Source organism: Synchiropus splendidus, chromosome 3, assembly GCF_027744825.2.
Source record: "Synchiropus splendidus isolate RoL2022-P1 chromosome 3, RoL_Sspl_1.0, whole genome shotgun sequence".
NCBI lineage: Eukaryota > Metazoa > Chordata > Actinopteri > Syngnathiformes > Callionymidae > Synchiropus > Synchiropus splendidus.
This window is the reverse complement of record NC_071336.1, coordinates 32,608,820-32,634,892: the sequence shown is the minus strand read 5'-3', so window position 1 is coordinate 32,634,892 and position 26,073 is coordinate 32,608,820. Positions and strand designations below refer to the sequence as shown.

Genomic DNA, 26,073 nt, shown 5'->3' with positions numbered 1-26,073 from the left:
TTATGGCCAGTGTATAACACACACTCCTGCAGGTAACAGACTACTTACATCAGCAGCATAAGAACGGAACCATATACAGTCTTAGGCATTTACTTAACCCTTTGAAGGGCACCATGATATCAATGAAAATAAAAAATAAACCCAGGACTTATTGAGGATACAACACATCATTCTTTACTTCCCTATTTTCATACATTTTCAAGTTTGAGACAACCGTCCTTTTCAAACCATGTTACTGTCAGTGATCACATGCTTCCATGCTTTGTTTACATTGGTATTGCTGTTCACCAATTTATCCACCAGGGGGAGCAGCCCCGAGTCAAAAGCTTATGACAACAACCAACCCCAAAACCAACTGGAAGGAGCATGGATCATGTAGCTCTTGCACAAAAGAGGAAAGAGAGGCAGCGTTGTAGGAGGTGGTGGTTGGTGAGGACGTTAAATATATCGCCACTGGAGGACGGAGAGTTTCCACCATTGTTATGTCTTCTTCGTGTCTCATTAGAGCTACGTATCAGGTGGTAACAGCAACACTGCTCCCACAGTTTCTGGTGGCACTGCTCCATTTGGCCCATATACATTTGTGGAAACGTGCAAAAATAGAGGAAAGAGGAAATGAAGGTAGAGCACGAACAGAATATTTAGATAGCAGCACCTGTGTAATGCATGAATGGGCCTCAAGAGTCTCATATGAATCTTTATTTCTCCCGATACAATGCAGCACAGACTTAAAAGAAGTTTGAAAAGAAGTTTAATTTGATGAAAGCCACGTAGACTCATGTGTGACTTCATGTCCAGGTACAATACGAGTTCAGTATAACTCTCATTGAGTCTATCGAGGTGGCGTATATATGGTGACAAAGTAGTGATAATATTAAAACCATTAAAACCACCACTCAGTTGAGAATAAATTACATTTCTTAGATTCAATATTCAGACGTCATTTAGAGTTCTCTAGAAACGCGACCAAACTACCTGTGGTGCTGGTCGGGTCCAGAATGTGAACTAATGGCACATTGACACCAGTGTCTTGAAATACCTTGTTCTGCAGCGTCATGGCCAACATCGAGTCGATCCCTAGCGAACACAAAGTCGAGTCGTCATGCAGCTCACCAATGCTGATGTTTATTATATTGCTAACTGTTCTTCTCACGCAGTCATGGACGGACGAAAGCTCAGAGGTTCCTGGTTCTTCAGCCAACTGGTCTTTCAGCTCAGCTTCCACCAGGGTGGACAGACGTTCTCGGAGTGACTCGTTCTGAGAAAGAACATGGCGATTGAGGTTTCTGAAGTTGAACTTACAAATGACTTGTTGGGGTCTGTTCAGGAGAAGACACTTTTTGAGAGCGTCGTGAATCTCACACACGTCCATCACCATCATGCCCTTTGTCTCCAGAAACTTCTGGAAATGGTCCTTGTCTAACAAGAGTCCGAGGTTCAGAGGACCCCAGTTGATGGACTGTCCAGCGAGTCCGTGGTTTCTCCGATAATGGCAGAACATGTCCAGGAATGAGTTTGCCGCAGCGTAGTTGCATTGCGAAGCGTTGCCGATAAACGAAGAGATTGAAGAGTAGCAAACAAAGAAGTCCAGTTTCTTGTGAAGTGTTGCAAAGTGGAGGTTCAGAGCCCCGCCCACTTTGGGATGCAGAACCTTACGGAAGAGGGCTTCATCCAAATTCTCTATCAGTCCATCATGCAAGACGGCGGCGCTGTGGAACACTCCTTTGATCGGACAGGACTGAAACACTTGTTCAACTTTCATGATCGACTCGGTCACCTGGCTGGACACGGAAACGTCACACCTGATATTCGCTATTTCGACGCAGCATCTTTTCTGGAGCAGCTCCATTTCTAACTGCATGTCGTCAGTCAGAGAGCGTCTGGAGAGCGTCACTATACGACCACCGCCGTTATGGGCGATGAACTTCACTGTCTCCAGTCCCAACCCAGTGAGACCACCAGTCACGATGTACACGCAGTTCTTTCTAAAGAGTTGTGACCGCTGGTCAAGAAAGGGGATATATGACGGCGGACAACCTGCTGCTCTATGTTCTAGTACAACCTGCCGCAGTGTTTTTGAAGTAAAGTAGGACTCAGGGTTAATCTGAGCATCTGCTGCGTTGGTCACCTGGAAGGTCTCAGCTTTCAGAGGCAGAGTTAAATCATCAAAACCAAGAGAAGAAATCCAGTCAAAGACCTTCCTGTTTTGTGCCCTGAGATTGGCTGGTTGGAGAATGTTTGCAACGTCGAGCATATGCACTCGCAAGAAGTCGGTCTTTGGCAAAAACGTATCATCTGCTGGTGTCATGAAAGAGCTGCGCAGAACGACGACATCCCTCTGTATCCCGTCGTTGACTAGAGCGTCCTTCCACGAGTCATCACACGGAGGCAGGCAAACCAAAGCGTGGCATCGATCAACCCTGACAACGTCTTCTCTGAAGTGCGGCAGGCAGGTCACGTTCCATCCCGACCTGATCGCTGTCAAGGCCAACACTTTCGTTAACACAGACGCAACGTTGGAGGAAATTATGGCCATTTTTCTCGACTGTTGAACTTTCGGAAGCGTCTCCTGCATGATCTTCCAGGCCAGGATGAAAAAGGAGACACACGGGAATTGGCTGAGGAAAGTGAATCTGGCTGTGGGCGAGCACACAGAATGCGGTATTGTTACCGTATCTCTTGCGGCTGTTGGGTAACATGAGACAACCTGATCTCCGACTCTGAGATGGTTTACATTTTTCCCAACAGCGGTGACAATGCCACAAAAATCTAGCGCCAGGAGTGGGTGACTCTGTCTATCCCAGTACAATGACTTTCCGTGACTCACTTGTGAAAGTGTGATGGCAAAGTAATCAGATGAGTGCACACACAGTTTTGTGAGCTGCACCTGGACTGAATTGTCTGGTACTATATTCTGGATCTCACCACGAGCGACAGCAGTCAACTGCTTGGCAATGTAGGGGCTTGCAGTCTGCAGGTCAAAGTCTTTCAGGGGCATTAAGGGTATGTCACGCCTGGTGGATGCCACTGTTGTGGTGTGTGCTATCATCGCCGCAGATGATTTTCCTCTGCTGATGGTGACCTCTTGTTTACAGGAGCTCATCGCCCGGGCCAGAGCTTCAATGTCTTCTCTTGTCGTGGAACCGAGGTCCAGAAGCTGGAAGGAAAGCTCAGGGACCTCGGCTGCACAGGCTCTCATCATACCAGACAACACAAAACCACAACTGATGTGGTCAACACTGGTTTCTGAGGACTTGAGGGTGATGACTCGAAGTGCGACAGAGTGTCTGGCATGTTTCAGAGCAAGGACAACCTGACGGAACTGCTCACAGCATTTCAAGAGACATTGGAAAATTCTCTCTGAGGATAAATGGCTCAGATCCTCGACACCCCAGATGAATAGGACGTCCGTCATGTTATGGCTGACTGTCAGCTTGACTATGTCGCTGAGTCGGTTAGTCTCAGGTGCTGTTACAAACTTGGACTCTCGATGCAGCAATGGCTTCAGAGCTCCAGCGATTCCAAGACTATCTTCAAAAACTAAAGCTTTGAGTTTCAAGGATGGGGTTGTCTCATTGTAGACTGGGACCATATTGTTGTGAAAAAACAATGAATCGATATTTGACTGTCCCAAAAATGAAATTCGTACATCCCTAAGTTCCACAGTAACTTTTCCATCTTTGGTAGCAAAACAGCCGCAAACCTCAAGAAAGTCTGGGCATTCTCGTGTAGATCGTAGGTAGAGAACCATCTCCTCATGAAGGGGTCCCGACACAATGATGCTGCCAATCTGGGAGGGGAATCCTGGTTTGGCTGTGAGACACCCTAAAGCCACAACTGCCGACATCTGCAGGAAGCAGTCCAGCAACACTGGGTGGACGGAATAGGACTGCGGCACTAACCCGTACGGTACACTGATTGAAGTGACGGCTTCCTTGAGTTCATGTCCATAGTGAACATCTTCCAGGCGTTTAAAGACAGAACCATAGTGAAATCCAGCTTGAGAAAGAATGCGATAAATCTCCAGCTTCTTTATCGTTACGTTGCACCTTTTCATGACGACATTGATAGCTATGTCCGATTCCTCAAACAATGGTCGTGGCTCTGCATGCTGGTATGTCCCAGTGGCGTGTGTTGCCACAGAAGACTGTATTTTGAAAGTACTATCACGTTCTGACAGAGTCACTTTCAACAGCTGATTGTTGGAGCTGATTGTGAGCAGATTCTGAAAGCTTAAGCTCAGCTGGAGCGAGGAAACCTTTGTTTTTAAGTGAGCCAACAGCGAGGAAAACGCTAGCTCCACGTAGAAGGCACCGGGAACTATCGACATGCTGTCGTACTTATGTTCCTGCAGATACAGTAGGGCCTGAGCTGAGAGGTTGCAAACATATTCACCGCTCTCCCCCTTCGTTTGAGACAGGAGCACGTGCTGACAGCGAGATGGCGGCTCGTCGCCTCTTCTGATAGCTTCAAAAAACAATCTCTTCTTCGTGTTGTCAAAATGATAGATGGGGAAGTCTGTGCGTAATGTTGTGCGATCTTGGTAAATCTTCCGCCAGCACACGTTGACACCAAGCTCAAAGAGTTTCCCCACTGTCGTCAAGACCGTTTCCAGTTCTGTCTCCGGCTGGACGGACGGTAGAACAAGCGCATCATGACCAAGAGTCTCCTGTATGTTCTTCTGCAGAGCCCTCCGCGGCCCGATCTCTACAAACACCTTCGATTTCTTGTTGTTTTGTGAAAGGGCTCGGAGAGTTTGTTCAAATAAAACCGGCTCCCTGATGTTCTTCGCCCAGTACTCGCCAGTCGTGAAATCCTCATCCAGACCCTCGGCCCCTGACACCGTCGAGAAAAGTTTGCAATGCTTGTCATGAACATCCAAACGCTGGATTCTACTCCTGACGTCGTCCATGACCGGGTCCATCAGGTGGCTGTGGTAGGCAGACGAAACGCTTAAATCACAAAGAAAAATATTTTCTCCCACAAAACTCTTCTTTAAAGTATCCCGAATGGCGTCTACAGCATCCCTCTCTCCCGACAGAGTGCAGGACTGAGGGCTGTTGACAGCAGCAACACAAATCTTTCCAGAAAACTCCTCCAGAACTTCCACCACTTTAGCCACGGCTACATTTCCAACAGCAAGCATCTTGCCTCCTGTGACTGTACTCTGAAGAGCACTGCGGTGGTGCACCACCTTTACGGCGTCCTCCAGAGACAGAAGACCCGAACAGTGTGCAGCGGCCACTTCGCCCAGAGAGTGTCCGAGTACGACATCGGGTGTGACACCCCACTCCTTCAGGAGGGCAACTATAGCAACCTGGATGGCAAAGAGAAGAGGCTGGACCACACCCGGTTTGCCTAAGTCACATTCACTATCATCAAACATCTCGGATAAGTGTGTCCTTTTGTGCTTTCTGAACAATGCCTCAACTTCTTTGACCTTCACCCTGAAAACAGGAAACTCCCTGAAGAGCTGGCGGCACATCCCTCTGTACGCCACCCCATTTCCACTGAAGACAAACACAACCTCAGTGTTGCCAACTGGCGAGGTACAGCTTGACTCTGACTTTACATGATCCAGTAGATCTGAAACAGTTGACACCAACAACACCTTCCTGTACTTGTGTTTCTGGTGACTCCTGGCACACGCAGAGGTGAAGCACAATGCCTCCAAGTCAGAGGTTCGACAGTCAGAAAGCCTTTGGCTGGTATCTGAGAGAGACTTTACCAGTGATTTCTCTGAAGCTGCAGACAGAACAAAGAGGTTTGGCAGGATTTTAGGCCTCATTTGTGGAGCTTCGACTTGTCTGAACTCCCTGACAACAGCGTGTGCGTTTGTCCCCCCAAACCCGAAGCTGTTTATTCCAGCGACCCTACACGCTGATCCACTTGTGTTCCACCTTTCTACTTTCGACAAGACATTCAAACCAAGTGATTTGGGATCAACGCTTGATGCTCCTTGAGAATATAGAACGGAAGAGACAAACGCCTGGTGCTTCATCATCAACAGCACCTTGATGAGTCCTGCCACTCCGGCGGCAGATTCCGTGTGCCCGATGTTACCTTTGACTGAACCGATGCAGAGTGCTTCTGATCCTGGAGGTCTGGTTTTGGCAATGACGTTTGAGATGCTGGCGGCCTCAGTCAGGTCTCCGATCGGGGTCCCAGTGCCGTGCGCTTCGACGTACTGAACATGCGCCGGGTCAATGTCCGTATAGATCCCTCTCAGTAGCTCCTCCTGTTGAGTCCTTGAAGGTTTGGTGATGGGAGACACTGAGTGTCCGTCTTGGTTGATCGCAGTTTTGCTGATGACACCCCAGATTTTGTTCCCGTCCTGTTTAGCCTTGAGATAGAAAGTTTGTGTTAGCTAAGTTTGAGCCACCAAGAGAAAGTAACTGAGGATCAGGTACTCAAAACACGGATGGGGTCTTTAAATGTGGTTGTGTCAGAGTGTGGATCAGCAATGTTAAATAGTAGTTGTAAGATGACATCCTCACCTTTTCAAGTGGCTTCAGTAGGACGACACCGCATCCTTCTCCTCGTCCGTAGCCATCTGCCTTGTCGGAAAAGGGTTTGCTGGTTCCATCAGGTGAGATCATCTTTGCCTTACTGAGAGCTACAAACACTCTGGGCTCGATGATGCAGCTCACTCCTCCACACAGAGCCATGTCGCACTCCCCTGAAGAAGGTTGCCCGATAAGAATAAACGCGGATGACTGCTGAACGTGGGGCGGCTCACCTTGTGTTATGGCCTGTCGGGCAACGTGCAGCGCCACCAACGAGGAAGAACAAGCACTGTCGATGGCGAAAGAGGGGCCGGTGAGGTTGAAGGTGAAGGAGATTCGGTTAGCAGCGATGCTCATGGCCGTCCCCGTGCCGCTGTAGTGGTTCATAGTGGTGGGACAGTTGCTACGGATCATCTCATAGTCCTTGTTCATTAGACCTGGAGCACAACATTGATGAGTTGGAAGTTTATGTCTGTCGGGATTTATCCCAAACGTTCAAGAAAACATGTTGAACATAATCTGCATGTGATCAATGGCTGAAGAATGAGTGGGCAGAGAACTTCAGAACTTCCCTCAGAGAGAGGGGGGTTTCAGGTCCTGTCCCCTTGGAGATGGAGTCTATAGTACCCGTACAAGTTTCATCCACGAAATATCTCGACCCATTGTCGGTCCACACCAACGTCTCTGTCCACAGTGGATTTGTTTCATATGCACAAGTGCAGTGTCATCTTCTTCATTTGCTGTCACTACAGCGCCCACTACAGGCCAGGCATATGCACTACACTGTCTGAGGTCAGTGGATTCGTGTGGACGCCTGAAACAGCTGTGCCTTTTTGAAACCAGCGTGGAAAAAGATTGGCTAGGAAATTGTGCATCTCCCAGTGGATGTAGCCTCTTATATTCCTGAAAAGCATCTCAGCTTTCTCCTCCCATTGTGACTGAATGGGGACTTTGCCACATCAATCCATGAAGTTGAAGCCCATCACAGGGTTGTTATTTAAATTAGAGAGCTGCGTCTCGTACCAATGTAAACTCCGGTTCTGGTTCCGCTAATGTCCTCCAGGGGGACCCCGGCATCCTCCAGCGCCCTGAAGCTGCACTGCAGAAGAAGCTTCTGCTGGGGGTCCATGAACTCAGCCTCCGCCTCTGAAATGCCAAAAAACCTGTGGTCGAACTCATTAAACCTGGAAAGAAAAAGCAATTTTGAATCAAATTGTTAGAGAATGAAAAATCACTTTGGTCGGTCTTAACCTTCAACATGTGGCGCTGCAAGTAACCTTGTTGACTTAAAGTTTTTAGTGTTCAAACAACAACACCGGCGGCAGCGTGGGCATTTCCGCAAGGCATGGTGGGCACGATGTCATCTCCCCTTCCAGTGTGTTTACCAGCGAAGTTACAGTGGTCATTTGATCGGAGTCTAGGCCTGTACACGGGTGCAATTTAACCTTGTCTTTAGGCCGAACCCTGGACATACAATAATCCAAATCTTGAAACCCAGATGGGGATGCAACCTGTTTGGGGCCCGTTTCAGTCCAGGAATATGTGCCTCCGTGGTATGGCGTCCATTTATGGAAGCACCAGCATGATGTACGTGCAACCTGTAGTCAAAACTGTCCTACTGGTCACCTGTAGTACAGGGTTAGAAACAATCTAAATCTGGAATCTCACCCGTCAATAAGGGCCGCTCGGGTCGTCTGCGTCTTCCCGGGTTTTCCTTCATCGGGATCGAACCACGAAGCCACGTGGAACCGATCCGCTGGAATATCAACAGCACAGTTTCTTCCCTCCAACAGAACCTTCCAGAAATTCTCCAAGCCTTCACCTTCAGCAAACGATCAAGGGAGAATGGTAAGTGTGATTTTCTCCTGTTTAGCAGTGAATGGAACTATCATAACTATTGTCGTCACTATTATATGTGGTGAGCGGTTACAGCAGTGTAAAATGTCAGCATCATTCATAAGAACATTCGACAGAAAACATTAAAAACGCAATATAATACTCAACGGCCACTTTCACTTTCTGCTGCTGCTTTCCTCCTCTCCACCCTTCCCTACTGTAATTGGCTCAACCGATGCTTACAACTGACCACAACAGTCACATTCAGAACGTTAATTTTATTATTAATAAACATCTTCATGAACATTTTCTTTGTTTCAGTACCTCATTTATGACCTCACTTTGATGTACTTTTAGCAATCCACACCTTAGATATAAAAAATACACAGTACAGTTGAACTGTTTTCATGATCTCGCCTCCCTCATCTCCACTCTTCCTCCACTTCCTCTTCACCCTTGCTACAAATCACCATATCATCAGCAAACATCATAAAACTGTGACTTCTCTTTATCCACATCTGTTAGTCTATGAGCGACTCATAGGAGAGATTCTCTCCATCAGTCTTCTCTTTCTCTTCAAACTTCTCCACACATCCCTCTGACAGACTCATTTCTAACATGTCCTCCCTAGTCACAACCACTATCTTCACCTCTGACTGTGGAAACCAGTGAAGCACACAGTTAAAAGCTCAGACATGGATACCTCCGGGGAAATTGCAGCCCATCCCGATCACAGCAACAGCCTCATCCGTTGCCTCCATGCTGTGAAATGTCTGTTCAGAAGCCAAAAGTCAAAGTCTCTCCATGAGACGTCCTCAGAGGTCTGCGCTCTCAGCACCTCAGGCGGCTCCTTTATAAGTGGGGCAGACAATACTGGGCTTGTTGGGCCTCTGGATGCACTAATAATTGTAGGTTTAATGAAGCGGTGGGGGGGTCGTGAGGGTGTCGCGTGTCAGTGAACCGGGACACATAGCTGGACCCAGTGTGGTCAGGGTGCCACGTTTTCATGGTGAATCTGCAGAGGAACCACAGTCAAAGAGGGTTTCACATTTTGAGATTTATTTAGAGTTGGAGGACGAAGAACAGACAGATCCGCAAACACGCCGACACAACGCCACCGTCGTCGTTGCGTCTCCAATAAATAAAAAAAGACACTGAGAACCGACTGAGGTAATTGAACTGCCTGGATCACCAATCGTCTTGTTATCATTCAATTTACGTTCTGTGATTCTTTTAAAACTGATGCCAAGCTAAAAAAAAAACCAAGAGAGTTTAGACATGAAAGGTGAGAGGCCTCACAAAGGCCCGAGCTCGACGGCACAGCATCGCAATAATATTTACAGATTTCTAAAACGAGGTAAGCTAGTGGTCCAGAGATTTGCCCTCCAGAACCATCTGGATCTCCTTGGCGTCCAGAGTCTCGTAGGTGAGGAGGGCGTCGGCCAGCTTCTTGTGCTCCTTGCTGTAGGTCTTCAGGATGCTCTTGGCGCGTTCGTACGAGTCCTGCAGGACGGAGGGAGAGTCAGCGGCGGGAAACATACGAGACTTAACAACCGCAGCTGAGCAGCACTCGCCTTCAGGAGCACCCGGACCTCCTGCTCGATGGCGGCTTGGGTCTCCGGACTTTGCTTGCTGACGTCGCCATAGGTCATGACCCCGAGCTGAGAGGACGCAAACATTCCAGGAAGTCATTTTTCAAATCTGTGCTTTAAAGCTGTGTGACCCCTGCTCTTATTCTGCAGCACTTCACAAACACAGCAACTGCTCCGACACAGCTGATCCACTCAGAAGTGTCCGCTCCTGACTCCACAATCTGGTGACTCAGCAGGATTTCAAATGTGCTCACCTTGTCACTCATGCCGAATCTTGTCACCATCATCTTTGCGATTTTGGTGGCTCCATCAAAGTCACTGGAAGCTCCTGTGATAAGAGAGCGTAGGATTAAACAACAGATGTGAGTCACTTCACACCCAGCCTCTGTCAACTCGCCTGTCGTGATGTAATCGTCCCCAAAAATGAGCTCCTCCGCCACTCGCCCTCCCATGCTGACATCCATCTGAGCCAGCAGTTGAGCTCTGGTCTCGCTCCAGCGGTCGTTCTCGGGCAACAGCGACACCTGCAGGTGAGCAGCAGGTGAGGTCAGTGGATGTGTCGTGGGATGGAGAGGCGATGCACACTCACATGACCCAGGGTTGGGCCTCGAGGCATGATGGTGGCTTTGTTGATGGGCATGGCATCTTTGGTGTAGTAGGCCACGATGGCGTGACCCGACTCGTGGTACGCCGTGATGGTTTTGTTCTTCTTGTCGATCTCCACACTCCTCCTCTCGGGGCCTGACGAGGACACATGACCAGTCACATGACTGAAGGTGTGTGTGTGTGTGTGTGTGTGTGTGTGTGTGTGCTTATTTATCCTGACAAAACACTACTCTTGTGGGGACCATAAGTCTATGTGGGGACATTTGGCTGGACCCCGCGAGGTTAAGCCTCAATTTGAACAACCGGGTCATTTACTGGGTGCATTCTCAGCAGCGCATCATTCGCTCTGGGAAAGGGTTCCGGAAAGGGTTATGGCAATGAGAAACATCACAATGTCCCCATAGTGACAGCAATACAAACGTGTGTGTGTGTTTGTGCGTGAGTGAGTGAGTGACTCACCCATTAGGATCTTGTCCTTTGCGTACTCCAGGTCCTTCATCGTGACCATGTCTTTCCCGTCCACCGCTGCCTTCAGGGCGGCCTGGTTGACCAGGTTCTCCAGCTCGGCTCCAGAGAAGCCCACGGTGCCTCGGGCGATGATCTCGGCATCCACAGCTGCAGAGGACACAATAGAACAAGGTCCGTTCAAGCGAGAGACAAGAGTGGGATTCATCTGACACGGGAAACACCACAGGATTTTCCCGGTCACACTAAAGAAGAAGACAATCACAGCCAACACTTCTAAAAATACGGACTCACCAGAGTCCATTTTGATCTTGGACAGGTACCAGTTGAGGATCTCAGTGCGACCCTTCACATCGGGTCGTGGGACAGTCACCTGCATGTCGAAGCGCCCGGGCCGCACAAGAGCGCTGTAAGTAAAGACGCCATTAAAAATCTTAGAATCTGGAGCGCACCGGAATATGAACTCCACCCACTAAATTTAGGAGGGAAACTAGATCTTGTTCATCCATAAGCCGCTGTCTGCGCCGTAGAAAGGTCAGTGGTGCTTAAAACTGCATGAGGATCACTTCTAAACTAGTTTGGAAAAATCATGCAACAAACTGGGCAATGTTCTGAACTGGAATCGTCAGCTCCACAGATCTTTCATTGACATTGAAGCGCTCAAAATGCAATGTTTTCGCCCGCGTGTCTCAAGTTTTACGACACCACAGCCGGTCTCAGCTGCTGCTTCTCATATCCGCTCCTCCAGGAGATCGGCTCTGTGGGCGGGGCTGCAGACACCCGGGGAAAACAGCGCATTTTGAGCGCTTTAAGGTCAATACAAAGCTCTTTAGCCTGTAAAATCCTTATAAGGGCCACAGTGTCAGGTATAAGTCACAGGGTTCACACTGCAGAAATTGTGGTATATTGTACAAATAACAAATAAATAACAACAAGAAACTTCTTGAGGTCACGTGATAAAACAAAGCAGAACCACCGCAACAAGCAGGTAAACTTCCACCTCACATCTGCCGTCTGCTCGAAACAATCACAGAGTGACTTACTTGTCCAAAGCTTCAGCAAAGTTTGTAGCACCAATAACAATGACACCTTCGTTTGGTTTGAACCTGCAGAACACAGAACAGGAGATGAGGCTGGTGCAGGACATGAGAGTAGGCAGAACTGTGGGCTGATCCTCCCCACACACTCACCCGTCCATCTCAGCCAGCAGCTGGTTGATGGTTTGCCTGGAGTACGGATGCATGGGGGACTCTATTCTCTTCCCTCCAACGCTGTCCAGCTCATCGATGAAGATGACGCAGGGCGCATTAGCTTTAGCCTCCTCTGCGAGGACAGAAAACATCAGCGGAATCCAGTAAATAGGTTCAGCATTTGTGACGTACTGAAGAGATTCCTGATGCGACTGGCACCGACGCCGACGAACATCTCATCGAACTCTGATCCGGAAGCATAGTAGAAGGGAACGTCGGCTTCCCCGGCAACAGCTCGAGCCAGGAGAGTCTTCCCAGTCCCGGGTGGTCCCACCAGGAGGATCCCTAACAGAGAACAGGTCATGTTACTGATAGTGGCAAACAGGCAGGAAAACCAAAACGGTTGATGTTACCTTTCGGCAGCTTCCCACCCAGAACAGTGAATTTCTGAGGGTTCTTCAGGAACTCCACCACGTCCTGCAGCTCATTCTTCGCCTCCTCCACTCCCTTGACGTGTTCAAATGTCACGTTTTTCATCTGGACTGGGTCGACAGCGGAGTCCAGCCCAGACGTGGTGCGGAACCTCACTGTGAAACAGAGAAACCACCTCATGAACAATGACAGAAAATACATCTGGAGGTATTCACTCTGCCATGAGATGTCAAGGGGTATTGAGATGATGACCTGCAGCCACAACTTTAACAATAAAAGACAATAATCTTGCACTTTCAATAAGCTGATGCTTGAGTTGTGCATCTGTGAGTTAGCTCAGCGAGTGTCCTTGACTTGAAGCAGCTTAAGACAGAAGAAATCACACACCAGCTTTCCTTTCGACCAATGAGGGGGTGAGATGATGAGTAAGCAGAGGGAAGAAAGAAAACTGACACAAACCAGCATCAGAAAACGAGCCTTTACCCGAGAGAAAAGGGTTTCTGGCCAGACTGTAGATGCCGATCAACACCAGGACGAGCACCACCAGCCTGGTCCTCCACAGCGAGTCTGTGAACACAGAGAGTTGTCGTCACTCATCTGTCTATGAGGGAGCGAATCAGAGTGAGGGGGTGTCCTGACATTGTGTCTTCTGTGTGTAGGCCTGGGACTTCATGAACCCCTCAGCGAATCCTGTCTTAAAGGCTTCCTGCTGGTTCTCAGGGAGTTTCTTCTCCTTCACCATTTGGTCCAGCGACTGAGCCTCAGGGGCCTCCTTCAGCCGCAGACCCTGGGGACAAGGAGAAGACTTGAGGTGAGTCTGGTTATTTAGTGTCTAAACTCTAGCGAAATTCCTGTACAGCAGGGGGGTCCAAACTGCTCCACGAAGGACCACAGCGCGGGCTGGTCTTCATTCCAACCGAACAAGTTTAACCAATGAGGTGTCAGCTCAAAGAAGCAGCACCAGACTGCCAACCTGTGTGTGCTTGTTGGGTTAGAACAGAAACCCGCAGCAGCTGCGGCCTGTGAAGACCGGTTTTGACAACCCTTCTGTAGAGCAAACACACCAGTTCTTCGGGCAGGGGTCTCAAACCGGTCCTCAAAGGGGCCGCAGCGGGTGCAGGTTTTCGTTCCAACCTGTCACCTTTTCACCAGTCAGGTGTCTGAAGACGGTCAGGTGCTGCTAGTTTCAGTGGCACCTGATTGGTCAACCTGTTCTTGATGGGTTGGAACAAAATCCTGCACCCACTGCGGCCCCTTTGAGGACTGGTTTGAGACCCCCGACTTATGTGATCAGACAACTCTACAAATGATAAGTTGTCTAACGTTGTGGCCGATTAAAAGTTTTGTTTTTTTTTTCAAGCCCAAAAACCCAATACAATGCGTATGTATATTATATTGGCTTGACATATCTCGAAACCATTGAGTAATGTTTCGTACACACTGTCCTCTACGCAACCTAATCTGCCTTCTTTATCACATCAAAGTGGCATCTTAATCAACACAACCACCTTGTCACGGGGATTTACCAATTAAAAACAAACAAAAAAAAAAAATAAGGACAACATGACATCATAACAGTACAATTGCTGAGACGGTTATAAAAAACGGGGTTACTAACGTGAGTGTAATCCGACACGCGTGCGAGTCTGGGGTTACATCACTGTATTCTTACACAAAGAGAGACCTTGAGTTTATTTTGGACTGTCTGCTGCGCTCATAGCTGTCGTGAACTGAGTCGCACTGCGAGCAAACAACACTATGTTACTGAACTGACAATACACACCACTGCGCCGAAGACTGGCAACGCTGGGCTGCTGTCAATCAAATGCCAAAGTCGAAGTCAACTGACTTGTTTTCAGGCATCTTTTAAATGCAATTCAAATTCCATTTCCAATGCTCAGCACATAAACATGAGTTTCCAACCTTGATGAAAGACGGCGTGTAGGAGTCTGGCTCCGCAACACTTTGATACTGAGACTCCATCCTGCGGCTCCGTCTGAGTGTCTTGAAACCCCGACTCTGGATCCACACTGGAGCAACAACAGCAAGACAAACACATTCAGCCGATGTTCACGAATCTTGTTACTTAGTGCACACATCTGTAAATCAGACAGGAGCAGGGGCCTCGGCTTCAAGTTACATGTAGGACATGTGAAATGAGTTGATTGTCTGCCAGACAGATACTGAGTTCTTATAAGGCAAACTTTATTTTTCCTCATATGAGTATATGAGTCGATCCATCCACACATTACTCATATTATTGGTTTTGAATGACCCTTTTTCAGTCTTTCATCAGTCAGTCAGTTAGTGGGTGTGTATAACAACAACCCCAGCACTTCAGACCTTCACATCAACTGAGACTTGACCAGTGACAAGGTGCCCAGGATTCACTCTGAAGAAGATCAAGGTGTTCCAGGAATGGCCAGCTCAGTCACCAGACATGAACATCATTGAGCATGTCTGAGGTAGAATGAAACCAAAGAACCTTGAAGAGCTCTGTGAGGCATCCCAGATGACTTCATTAATACATTGTATGAGCCATTGCTGAACCGCATGGATGCGGACCTTCAAGCTCATGGAAGTCATACAAGATATTAAATACATCTCACTAAGGTCCAGCAACAACCTTTTGTATTTGAAGTAAATTATTTGTTCAGTTTTCAACTTACTCTATGTGGGCTGTAACGTTTGTCTTGCCAAAATCTGACATTTTTTATTCATTAAATGATCAATACTTCTACAGTGAAGCAAATTCATTTTGGGACATTTAACCTTTAGTTGGTGGCTATTAGCTTTCATATGAACCATTCCTAAACACAGTGGAATAATTGAAAGTAACGTTATAAGCAGTTGATAAGCGACAAGACTTTTGTCAGGGACTGTAAAACAGATGTATATGATTTGTTTCATGCATTTCTTCTGCCACACAGGAAGATGTGATTAGACAAGACATTATTTTGGAAGGTGCGGCAGTTTTTCCATTTTATATTAAGTAAAAGATGAGAGCAAAGTCAAGTGACTTACCAGGCAGCATGTGAAGCTCTGCGCAAACGTTTTTTAAAGGGCTACGGTGTTGTCTGTGGAATATTGATGAGCCCAAAACCCCCAGTCTACTCTGTGAAAATCCTATCAGGAAAGACATGGACTTATTCAACCTCGTGGCCATTTTGCAAAATTAGCATTTTAAAATGTTCACCATTTTTGTTCTGGAAGAAGCTGTCTGAAGAAATGTGACTGGTCCGCCACACTGAAGGAACGGTGGGGGGTTCTTCTGGTCCGAGCGTGGGGAGTAACCTGTTTACCAGCTCCTCCAGCTGACCTGTCCTGACCTCTGACAGGCCGAGGTCTCGCAGAGTCACACATGGCTGCAGAGAAAGAGAAATGTAAGTCCACCCAAATTGGCTTCCCAGCAGTATCTTTTAGTTTCATTTGATAGACTGAACTATTGTGTATATATATCTTCGTTTAATGCGCAGCAAGAAATCACATCATGATTGACCTGAAAATACGGCAAGACTGTCTCAAACAAACCTCAAAGTTACTATTACATTCCATAAGTACAGTCTCAGGTGCCATTACTTTACTTATCTCTGCCGATTGGATGATGTCTTTTTATTATTATTTTAATTTGGCAATTTACAACACACTCAGTGCACAACACTTTTTCAGAAGGAAATAGACCGAAATGAAAATAGAGAACCTTGCTTGTAACCTGCTTATGAGACGGACTTATACAAGGCTACTGATCCCCTCACTTAAATTCAAGCAAGAACACTTGCTTGAATTTAAGAATTGAAGAATAACTGCAGTCCCATAACGCAAAGAGAGTCTAAAATTAACATTTATAGGTTTCTTGCAATGAAGCAGCTGCCCGTCACATCATCTAAACCAGAGGTGGACAATTTATATTGTATATATTATATTATATATTGTGACCGTTGAGAGGGGCCATCAATTCCAAAGAAAGGAGGGTAAGAGAAAAATCAAAATAAAAATCAAGTGATGACATTGTGTGCGATTATGAAAGTACACTGTAAAAATGTACAGAAAATGTTCATTTGTTCTGTTTAATTTAATTAAAATCACATTCCATTTAAAGATTCTCAATGTGTCTCATACATTTCAAAATCTACTTTCAATTCTGATGTATTTTAATGGACAACAAATACTGAATCATAATGAACAAAAAGCAATCCACAAGACAAAAATGTCAGAGACAACAACAATGTCAGTTTTGTAGTTTCACTCTGAATCCAGGAAGGCCACATAAATACAGTCAGAGGGCCGCATTTGGCCCCAGGGCCGGTTTAGCAACGTCTGAGAGATGAGTTGAAGAGTGTTTATCTCCCACTGTAAATTGACCTTCACAGTCATGCTACATTTTAAGAATATCTGTCAATACTCTTGCATACAGACAAAATTCAAAGGCTTCTAAAAGCTATTAAGTATTGCTTATACCAAAAAAAAACCCTCAATGTTCACCCAAAGATAATCCTCACCTCTTTAAGATATGAACTGTGGTCTGCGGTGAAGTCTTTGTTGAGGGTCTGGACAGAGGCAGTGGCTGTGCTCTTCAGAGAGTGGAAGGCATTGATGAGCTGGTTCAGGGGCAAGACCATCTGACAGCAGCAAAAATAACATCATCACCAACATACTGTTACTCGAGTTATATCGATCGTAATCTATTTGCACTGAAGTTGAGGGGCGATTTTTCAGGCAGACCGCAGTCGCAAACATCAATTGTGACGTCAGTTCCATGATGTTATGCAATTGTCTAGTTGTCTTTCAACCTTTAACACCTTTAACACACACTCCACATCACACTTAAAACTGTGATTACAGTGTCTGGGGAATCCACGAGTCTCGCAGTCAAGACGTGTGGACGTCAGCGTTGCATAATTGTGAGACATGACAGTGTAGGGATGCTAACATTAGCCGTGGAGTTAGCTGTCATTGACAAATAAGGGTAAAACATTCAAAACATGTTTCCGAACAATAACGCCACGAAGAAAAAACAATGTGAATGAACCAAAAATGAAGTTGTTGCATGAGAACATGCGTTTTTGGGTATTTAAAAGACACGAGTTAGCTTACCTGTTGGGGCTGAAACGAGGTTGAAAGCGAAAACATTGTTGTTTCCTGTTGAAAACTAAATAAATAGACCAAAGAAGTATGTCTGGACACTCCTAAGGAACGAAACGATTGAGTCGCCACTACGCCGCGTCCTTTTGTTTCTCTCCGTTACACAACTTCTGCGTTAGCTAACAGCAGATTTTCCGGCGACTGAGGTCAAATGGACTACAAAACTGCGTCATCTTGAGGTACTTCCGGCTTTGCAATCGCCTCACTAGAGGTTTGCTATGAGAACATTGACTATTTATTTATTATTCATTATATTATTTTATTATTTGATTTGTTCTATATATTCATATGTACATCATTATTTTTGTTTTTTTATTGGGTTAAGTTTATTTGCAGGCGCTTGTCATTTAATGTTTAATCACCCTTATATCCAAGGAACATTTCTGAATCAAGAGTCAGTTTTTAGTCAAAAGAGATTTAACTGGAACGCTTTTATTTAAGTCAGTTTGTCTGAAAAGTCATCGCATTTTGTTTATTCTGTCTGATTAAAACAGGATACCCCAAACAATGTAAACATTTGCAATTGCAATAAAGAGATACGTCACGTATGATTTTGAAGTTCTCCGTTCTCCGTTCTCCGGACCTCCATTACGCTTTTTGCGCTGCCGTGTTTTTGGGCCGGCAGTTGCTCGACCACCTAAATACTGTCACGAGGACCCCGTCTGAACTGAGCGGAATTCAAAATTTCAAAACAAACCAGCGGTCCTTGCGTCAACATGCGAGTCGAGCAACTGTCTGTTTGATGCTAACTCACAGTTCAAAACCACGCAGGCGAAACGATGGACGTAGAAGAGAAGCACCAAACCAACAACCGGACGTCGGATGCTCTCAAACCGCCGTCCATCGAGGATTTCATCGTTCTGAAGCCCATCAGCCGCGGAGCGTTCGGCAAGGTTTACCTCGCCCGGAAAAAGTGTAATCCTCGATTGTACGCCATAAAGGTGACTCTAGTTCCACACTAGCTTAGCAGGTATTAGTCTTAAATCACAACAATCATAACGCATTTGTTCGCAGGCGATGAAGAAGTCAGACATGGTTGATAAAAACATGACGGGGCAAATGAAGGCGGAGAGAGACGCTCTGGCTCTCAGCAAAAGTCCCTTCGTGGTGCATCTGTTTTACTCTCTGCAAACAGCCTCCAAGATCTACCTGGTACAGCCACCCTTTTCTTTATACATGCGCTTGTTTGCTGTGTAGATATTAACGTAATTCAAAACAAGCCAATTGCCACTAAGCGTTTTGAAGCGTAAGACTTTCTTAAATTCAGAGCGATTGGTCTGTTTATCGCTGAAAGTCCAGTCCCACTCAGTTATCAAAGGCTAATGCTGTGTTCACAGTTTGTCTAAAAACACAAAAATCCTTTGCCTCATAACGCAAAACGTTCGCCCTAAAGCACAAACACATCTGCTTTTCCATCTTTCATTATATTCGTTTCCTTCTGAATTGGAAGTTTCCAAATTAAATAAAGAATTGGGTTTTATATGTGTGACAGATAGGAAGATACTGTCGTGCTCTTGTGGACCAATGAAGTTTTGTCCAATAACAGGTGATGGAATACCTAATCGGCGGAGACGTCAAGTCTCTCCTACACATCTATGGATATTTCGACCAGGACATGGCGGTGAAGTACATTTCAGAGGTGGCTCTTGCTTTAGATTATCTTCACCATCACGGGATCATCCACAGGTGTGTTGTGCTTGTCTTTCCCTTCCTCTGTGGTCAGAGGTTTTAAATGGTGCTGCTGTTCTAGGGACCTGAAGCCGGACAACATGCTCATATCCAACAAAGGTCACATCAAGTTGACGGACTTCGGCCTCTCCAAAGTCAAACTGGATCGAGGTGAGTCTCCAAATCTTCCTTCAGCTGGTGTCAATCCTGATTTCAAATCCTTGTCTTCCTTGTCAGAGCTGAGTCTGATGGACATCCTGACCACGCCCTCCGTCCTCAAGCCCCCCAAAGATTACTCCCGCACCCCGGGTCAGATCCTCTCACTGATCAGCTCCATTGGTTTTGTAAGTCTCCTTCTCTGGCGTGCTGCTCGGTGAAAAGTCTCAAACTCATATCGGACTTGGTCTCTGCTTGGGCAGAACACCCCGGTCGGGGAAGGGAAGCGTCATTGCAGCGCTTCCTATGTGTCCCGTCCCATGACCTGCGGCAAGTTGAGACCCAAGAACAATTCTCTGGGATCTCCTGTCAGCGTGAAGAAGGACCATCCTCTCCCTTGGAAACTGGGTTTGTAGTGAACCTATAACAAAGTGGCTCATCTTTCTATGTTGTTTTCCTGCTTCATAATTCACCTGCCACCTCATAATTCTTTTGCTGCTCATATGCAGCGATGCGGACCATTAATCACGTGGTGGACAGTTCAAAGCCATTTAGCCTCTCAGTGTCGACATCTGTACACAACATCAGAGCAACACTAATGTCCAAAGACTCCACAACTAACCAGTGTTTTCTGTTATAAAGTCACCACCTGTTTTTGGAGGTTTCAAACCCAGCTACTGGTTCAACAGCCCCTGTTGTTGTCACTGAAACCGTCAGTAAAAAAATCCTGAATAAACGCCGTTCTGTTTTTGCCTCTAAAGGTACCAAAACCTGCATGTTCAGTCCGCACGGATTTGCCAAGAACCTCACTCCCTCTCTGCTGAAAACCAGAAAGCGGTTTGAGACCATGAGCGCTGGAAGCACCACAGACACCGAAGGAGGTGCCAGTCCACCCTGGGAGTCGGAAGACGTGAGTCATATTAACCTCATACGTCCTGCCTCAGCTATGAGTCATGTGTTATGAGTCTGGGGGGCTTTTCACACAAAGTCTGTTCGGCTCTAAAGTCCAACATGACTCACACAAGTGAGTTGTATTTTGGCTGTGGACTTGATCCCGCCTGGAGAGCTGCACCTTGTCTTGGGAAGCTCTCCGAAGGGGGTGAGCTTCTCGCCTCATGTGACTCGGCACTAGATGCCGGAAACTATGTGTACAGCATGACTCCACGGAAACATGATCGATGCGGAGCAGTAAAGGGTCTGATGGCATCATTCAAAAACAACTTCTCAAACTCCCAGAACACTGAGGTGAGCAGCTGGGAGCTGCAGGAGACTGGTGCTGGGGAGGAGTGAAGCGCTGCAGTCCGGGACTCACAATGTGTGCGGGTGTTTGATAACTCAAGTGTTTTTGCCTTCAGTAGGCTGATAAACACCTGATGTTATTGACAGACAGATTGGCTTAAATGAATAATGCTGCGCTCTACAGTAATTGTTTTCACTGCTGTGGTCTCACAGCTTTCTGCATGAGGAGAACAGCGAGGAGGAAAGATGCTGATTTTTCCCAAGTTACTGAAGATCACCAGATAATTCATTGATCATTTCTGACGTCGGGATCTGAACTTCACTGATTAAAACCTTCTCAATTGTCAGTAATCTCTCTCACTGTGTTCATGTTGTGAGAGCAGCGTGGACCAACAAGGCGCTCCTTATTACACTGCTTGTTACCTTGTAAAACAAACATGACAAGACTCTTTCATGTTTAGTTTGGCTGCGAAACGCCACATTCTGTTACAGCTGTGGCGGAGCTCCGTCATCAATAATATCTGAGGTGACAATGACTCGTAGTGTTGAGAAGTGACAGAGAAATGAGGAGGTCAAACCAACAGTTGTAAATAGTTTTGGGTTTGAGACCCTAGTGTCGCATGGCTGATGACGACTTCTTTGAGTCCTGCTTCTTCATGCGACACAAACCAGCTATTTTGCGCAGAGCACCGCCAGCTGGGAAGAAAAGGGACATCGCTTGAGGTGCGAGCTGCACAGCGGGGGGCGCATTGGACTCCGCCACCTGAGACAGAAGCCACAGTGTGAAAAGCCCCTCGGACTCACGGATTCATGAGGTTCATGATATGAAAATGAGAGTTTATAGTTTAGCTCATAGATTGAACTCCTCCCCTGAATACGACTCTATCGACTGGAATCACTGACAAGTCAATCAGGAGCTGTTTTCACTTGGAGGACAGTTGCAGCTCTCTGAGTTGGTCAGTCTCCGTCAGCAGGAAGATCAGTGCTCGAGTGTTGTGTTCCGTGAAACCTGCCGAGGAGTCGGGTGTGTCTAACAAGTTGCGTCCACAGAAAGAGAACGGGCGCCCCACTGACCAGGATGGCTTCAAAGAAGCTGACCAGGAAACTTCAACGGCCCCGGCGGAGAGGTCGGGATCTCTGGTGGACAAGCGTGCGTCCAGTGGAGTCGTCGAGAAGAGGGCAGAGAAAAGATCGTTTTCCCACGTGCAAACCAGTCCAGGGTCGCTGTCGGTCCAAGCCAAGAAGAACACCACCAACTATACACGATGCTTCCAGATCCCAGAGGAGACGGCGGCGTTTCGTTCTGGCTTGACCGGAGTCTTTTCAGCCATAGACATCGGAGACTTCGCTGAGGTGGACGGGTCGGGCCGAGATCTGGCGCCGAAGCGCTCCAGTCCCATCGTGGTGGCCAAGAGTCTCTTGGCTGAACTGGAGGAGCCACCAGAGGGCGTGTTTGACGACGGCGCCAAAGACTTGTCCCACACAAGTTTCACATCTTCGCTCGCCGAGTCTGGCGACATCTGCCGCAGCCTGAGTCTGGACTCGGACTCGTCCGTGCACGACACCTCCCTCACCGAGAGCCGACCCGCTCGCATCTCGATTTCCGTGAGGAGAGACTCGACTTCAGTGGAGGACCCGGAGGAGCAGAGCCTGCAAGAGGCGGCGACTGAAACCCCGGCACACGCTTCTGTCCACACAGGTCTGACCAAGGCGTCCTTCCTGGACCGATTCCCGGACGTCACAGGCAGCCCGGCCGCGTCCCCGTCCTTCCTGAAGCCCAAAAACGTGGTGGCCTTCCGGAGCTACTGCAGCTCCATCAACAGGTCCAACATGTCGGGCGTGTCTCGGCTCAGCATCGGCTCGGTGGACAACATGGAGCTGTCCTCATGGAACCAGTCCATGTCTGCGACTCCTGTGCAGAGAAGACCCAGCTCCAACAGCTCCCTCTTTCAGGTACAGCATGTTTAGAATTCCATTTTAGGTTAGATTAGATGGCCGATCTTGTGTTTTTCAAGTTTTTGTGATGTGATTTACTAGGTTGTACTATTGTAGTATAACTGCATCATGTCAAAGTCATCTGTGATGTGACTGAAAAGAGAAAAATGTCATCGATGAATTAGATGCAACAAAAATGAAGGTAATCTTTTACCTTCATTTGAATGACTGGAAATGTATTTGAATATTGAAATATTTACTTTATTATTCTGGAATTTATTTGTGTTACAACCCTGACTCTCATTATTTGATCTAAACTTTAGGTTTGATCATGTCGAGCATGAAGGAAAATAAAATTGTACGAAATTTGTATTTATTGAAATCAGTTTCTGAATGTGTTGAATCCTTTTATGTGGTTTGTATTTTTTTGTTGTTGTTTTTAAGGAGACCTTTGTTATAACAGTTGTTCTTCCGTTTTAAATTCCAGACTCCTCAGGCCATGTCGACGTCCAACACTCCCTTCAGGACTCCAAAGAGCGTACGGCGGGGTCCGGTGCCAGTCGAGGGGGTGCCTATCTTGGGGACCCCTGACTATCTGGCTCCAGAACTACTGCTGGGAAAACCGCACGGTGAGAAACTGAAGCTTTGTCAGGCTGAAGGTCAGTGTAGGGGTCATGTGATGGAGGAGGTCAGGTGGAGTGTCGGGGTCATGTGATGGAGGAGGTCAGGTGGAGTGTCGGGGTCATGTGATGGAGGTCAGGTGGAGTGTCGGGGTCATGTGATGGAGGTCAGGTGGAGTGTAGGGGTCATGTGATGGAGGAGGTCAGGTGGAGTGGAGGGGTCATGTGATGGAGGAGGTCAGGTGGAGTGGAGGGGTCATGTGATGGAGGAGGTCAGGTGGAGTGTCGGGGTCATGTGGTGGAGGAGGTCAGGTGGAGTGGAGGGGTCATGTGATGGAGGAGGTCAGGTGGAGTGTAGGGGTCATGTGATGGAGGAGGTCAGGTGGAGTGGAGGGGTCATGTGATGGAGGTCAGGTGGAGTGTAGAGGTCATGTGATGGAGGAGGTCAGGTGGAGTGTAGAGGTCATGTGATGGAGGAGGTCAGGTGGAGTGTCGGGGTCATGTGATGGAGGAGGTCAGGTGGAGTGTAGAGGTCATGTGATGGAGGAGGTCAGGTGAAGTGGAGGGGTCATGTGATGGAGGAGGTCAGGTGGAGTCGAGGGGTCGTGTGATGGAGGAGGTCAGGTGGAGTGGAGGGGTCATGTGATGGAGGAGGTCAGGTGGAGTGGAGGGGTCATGTGATGGAGGAGGTCAGGTGGAGTGGAGGGGTCATGTGATGGAGGTCAGGTGGAGTGTAGGGGTCATGTGATGGAGGAGGTCAGGTGGACTGTAGGGGTCATGGATGGAGGAGTGTAGAGGTCACGTGAGAAAAGAAAAAGTGTACGTTCCAACGAGCCTCAAGTCAGAACAGAAAAAAATAGAAATAAAAGGTCAGTTAGTAACTTCATGGCGGAGAACCGCACTGGTGCTACATCAGTCTTTGAAGAGGTTTGTGGTGACAAACGCTCTCTTTTGAGTTTCAGGGCTCAGACACAGCGGTAAGTTTGTCGCTAGCTTGCCGCATGATCAACACCGCTGCTAAATAGATTGAGCTGACCCCCCCACACACACACCCCGCCCCTCCCCGTGTGTCTGTGAGAGGGTCGGCAGGTTGACGGCTGAGGTTGACTGTCCTCTAACCTCTAACCCCTGTGGTGAATCTGAGCCGCATCTAACCAGAGGAGATGATTTCTGCTGGGCGTCTGAGTGGATTTCACCTCACCGGCTGCTCGATCCTCAGCCGCCTCTCTCTGCTTCTCTGTGGTGAAAGCGATGATGATGTGTTGGGAGGGTTGCTAGTGAGTTGATCCAGGTCAGACTGACCGGCGTGTGAGGTGAGAGGGCCCAGCCTCACGCCTCTCTCTCTCTCTCTCTCTCTCTGTCGCGGTCCAGACTGCAGGGTGGACTGGTGGGCCCTCGGCGTCTGCCTCTTCGAGTTCCTGACCGGGGTCCCGCCTTTCAACGACGAGACGCCGCAGCTGGTCTTCCAGAACATCCTGAACAGAGGTCAGTCGCTGGCTTTTTATTCCCAACACACCAGGTTCTGACCAGGTCCTGCGGCTGCCCTCAGACATTCCCTGGCCAGAGGGCGAGGAAGAGCTGTCGGAGCACTCCAGGAACACCATTGAAATCCTGCTGACCACGGACAAGACCAAGCGGGCGGGCCTGAGAGGTGAGGCGCGGCGAGCCCTTCTCTGGAGCACGCACACTTACCCAGGCCGTCTCGCCCCTCAGAGCTGAAGAGCCACCCCCTGTTCCACGGCCTGGACTGGGACGACCTGCAGAACCAGCCCATGCCCTTCATCCCTCAGCCCGAGGATGAGACGGACACGTCGTACTTCGACGCCCGGAACAACGCGCAGCACATCGCCGTGTCGGGCTTCAGTCTGTAGACCCACTCACAAGTTTGCAATGTTCAGTCGAAGGCTCTCAGAGCGCTGCGCTGATCCAACTGTTCTCCCTGCTGCTAGTCAAGTGAAGGTAATATATTTGTGTGTTTTTATCTGTGTTGGGAGCTGCTTCACCTCGCCGGTGTCTTTTAACCGTCTTGTTTTACAATAAGCTGTTTTACTATTGTTCAGAGGAAAAAAGCAATGTGTGAAATAAAATTGGTTGCTGAGCAAGAATTCCGCTTCAGACAACTCTGGGCTGAACCTGGGTCTTTTCTGAGTGCTCTGGTTTCCTCCCAGAGTCCATGAAGAGAGAGGGTAGTTGTAGATGTGCGTCCTGTGATGGACTGGGAACCAGAGCAGACCTGTCCCCTGCCTCCTGCCCCAAGTAGCTGGGATGGACTTGAACGCTACCGCTTTTAAAATGACTGGTGTTCGAAGGCAAAGATTATGGAGTGTATAGCGCCATCCAGTGGCCACTAGATGGCGGATGAGTTATTTATATTAACATTTATTAAACTAAATGCATATTAAAATGTTTACCTGTCATTCAATGCCAAGATGTGTACTACGTAATACTAAATAACTGGGAATGTCAGTCGACTGGAAATGAAATTTCATCTGTCTTTTCCCACACTGTGATCGTAACTGCAGCGTGACACTGAATGTTGTGGGCGGTGGAATTCTCTTCTTTGGCAACAGAAAAAAAAACTACATTTGGGCTTCTAAAATTTTATCCAAATCTACCCATAACTATATAAATTATTTGGAACATAAAGAGACAGGCCAACTGTCTCACATGTACTAGATAGTAGGTA

At 47.7% G+C, this 26,073-nt stretch overlaps 3 protein-coding genes across 4 annotated transcripts; 1 reads left to right on the top strand and 2 right to left on the bottom strand.

Annotated features, from left to right (window-relative positions):
- Positions 1 to 940: 940 nt before the first annotated feature.
- Positions 941 to 9,103, bottom strand: pks1 (polyketide synthase 1). Its single transcript, XM_053860113.1, has 6 exons — positions 9,046 to 9,103; positions 8,175 to 8,328; positions 7,530 to 7,690; positions 6,740 to 6,943; positions 6,498 to 6,679; positions 941 to 6,343 (listed from the first exon to the last, which is right to left on the bottom strand). The coding sequence occupies exons 1-6, from the start codon at positions 9,101 to 9,103 to the stop codon at positions 941 to 943; spliced, it is 6,162 nt and encodes a 2,053-aa protein (XP_053716088.1).
- Positions 9,104 to 9,372: 269 nt separating this feature from the next.
- yme1l1a (YME1-like 1a) lies at positions 9,373 to 17,942 on the bottom strand. 2 transcript variants are annotated; one of them, XM_053859650.1, is made up of 18 exons: positions 17,722 to 17,942; positions 17,127 to 17,246; positions 15,824 to 15,992; positions 15,652 to 15,753; positions 14,551 to 14,657; positions 13,267 to 13,414; positions 13,087 to 13,194; positions 12,609 to 12,782; positions 12,388 to 12,540; positions 12,196 to 12,328; positions 12,049 to 12,111; positions 11,300 to 11,412; positions 11,000 to 11,155; positions 10,524 to 10,675; positions 10,332 to 10,458; positions 10,189 to 10,262; positions 9,917 to 10,003; positions 9,373 to 9,845 (listed from the first exon to the last, which is right to left on the bottom strand). In XM_053859650.1, exons 1-18 carry the CDS (start codon positions 17,755 to 17,757, stop codon positions 9,705 to 9,707), a joined length of 2,163 nt encoding a protein of 720 aa, XP_053715625.1. In that variant the 5' UTR covers positions 17,758 to 17,942; the 3' UTR covers positions 9,373 to 9,704. The 2 variants fall into 2 exon arrangements, with proteins under 2 accessions (XP_053715625.1, XP_053715626.1); XM_053859651.1 differs by having other exon boundaries at positions 9,374 to 9,845; positions 13,111 to 13,194.
- Positions 17,943 to 18,425: 483 nt separating this feature from the next.
- Positions 18,426 to 25,954, top strand: mastl (microtubule associated serine/threonine kinase-like). Its single transcript, XM_053859989.1, has 12 exons — positions 18,426 to 18,710; positions 18,784 to 18,921; positions 19,316 to 19,455; positions 19,520 to 19,608; positions 19,675 to 19,781; positions 19,857 to 20,001; positions 20,355 to 20,503; positions 21,883 to 22,785; positions 23,255 to 23,396; positions 24,759 to 24,872; positions 24,937 to 25,038; positions 25,101 to 25,954. Exons 1-12 carry the CDS (start codon positions 18,549 to 18,551, stop codon positions 25,256 to 25,258), a joined length of 2,349 nt encoding a protein of 782 aa, XP_053715964.1. The 5' UTR covers positions 18,426 to 18,548; the 3' UTR covers positions 25,259 to 25,954.
- The last annotated feature ends 119 nt before the right edge of the window (positions 25,955 to 26,073 follow it).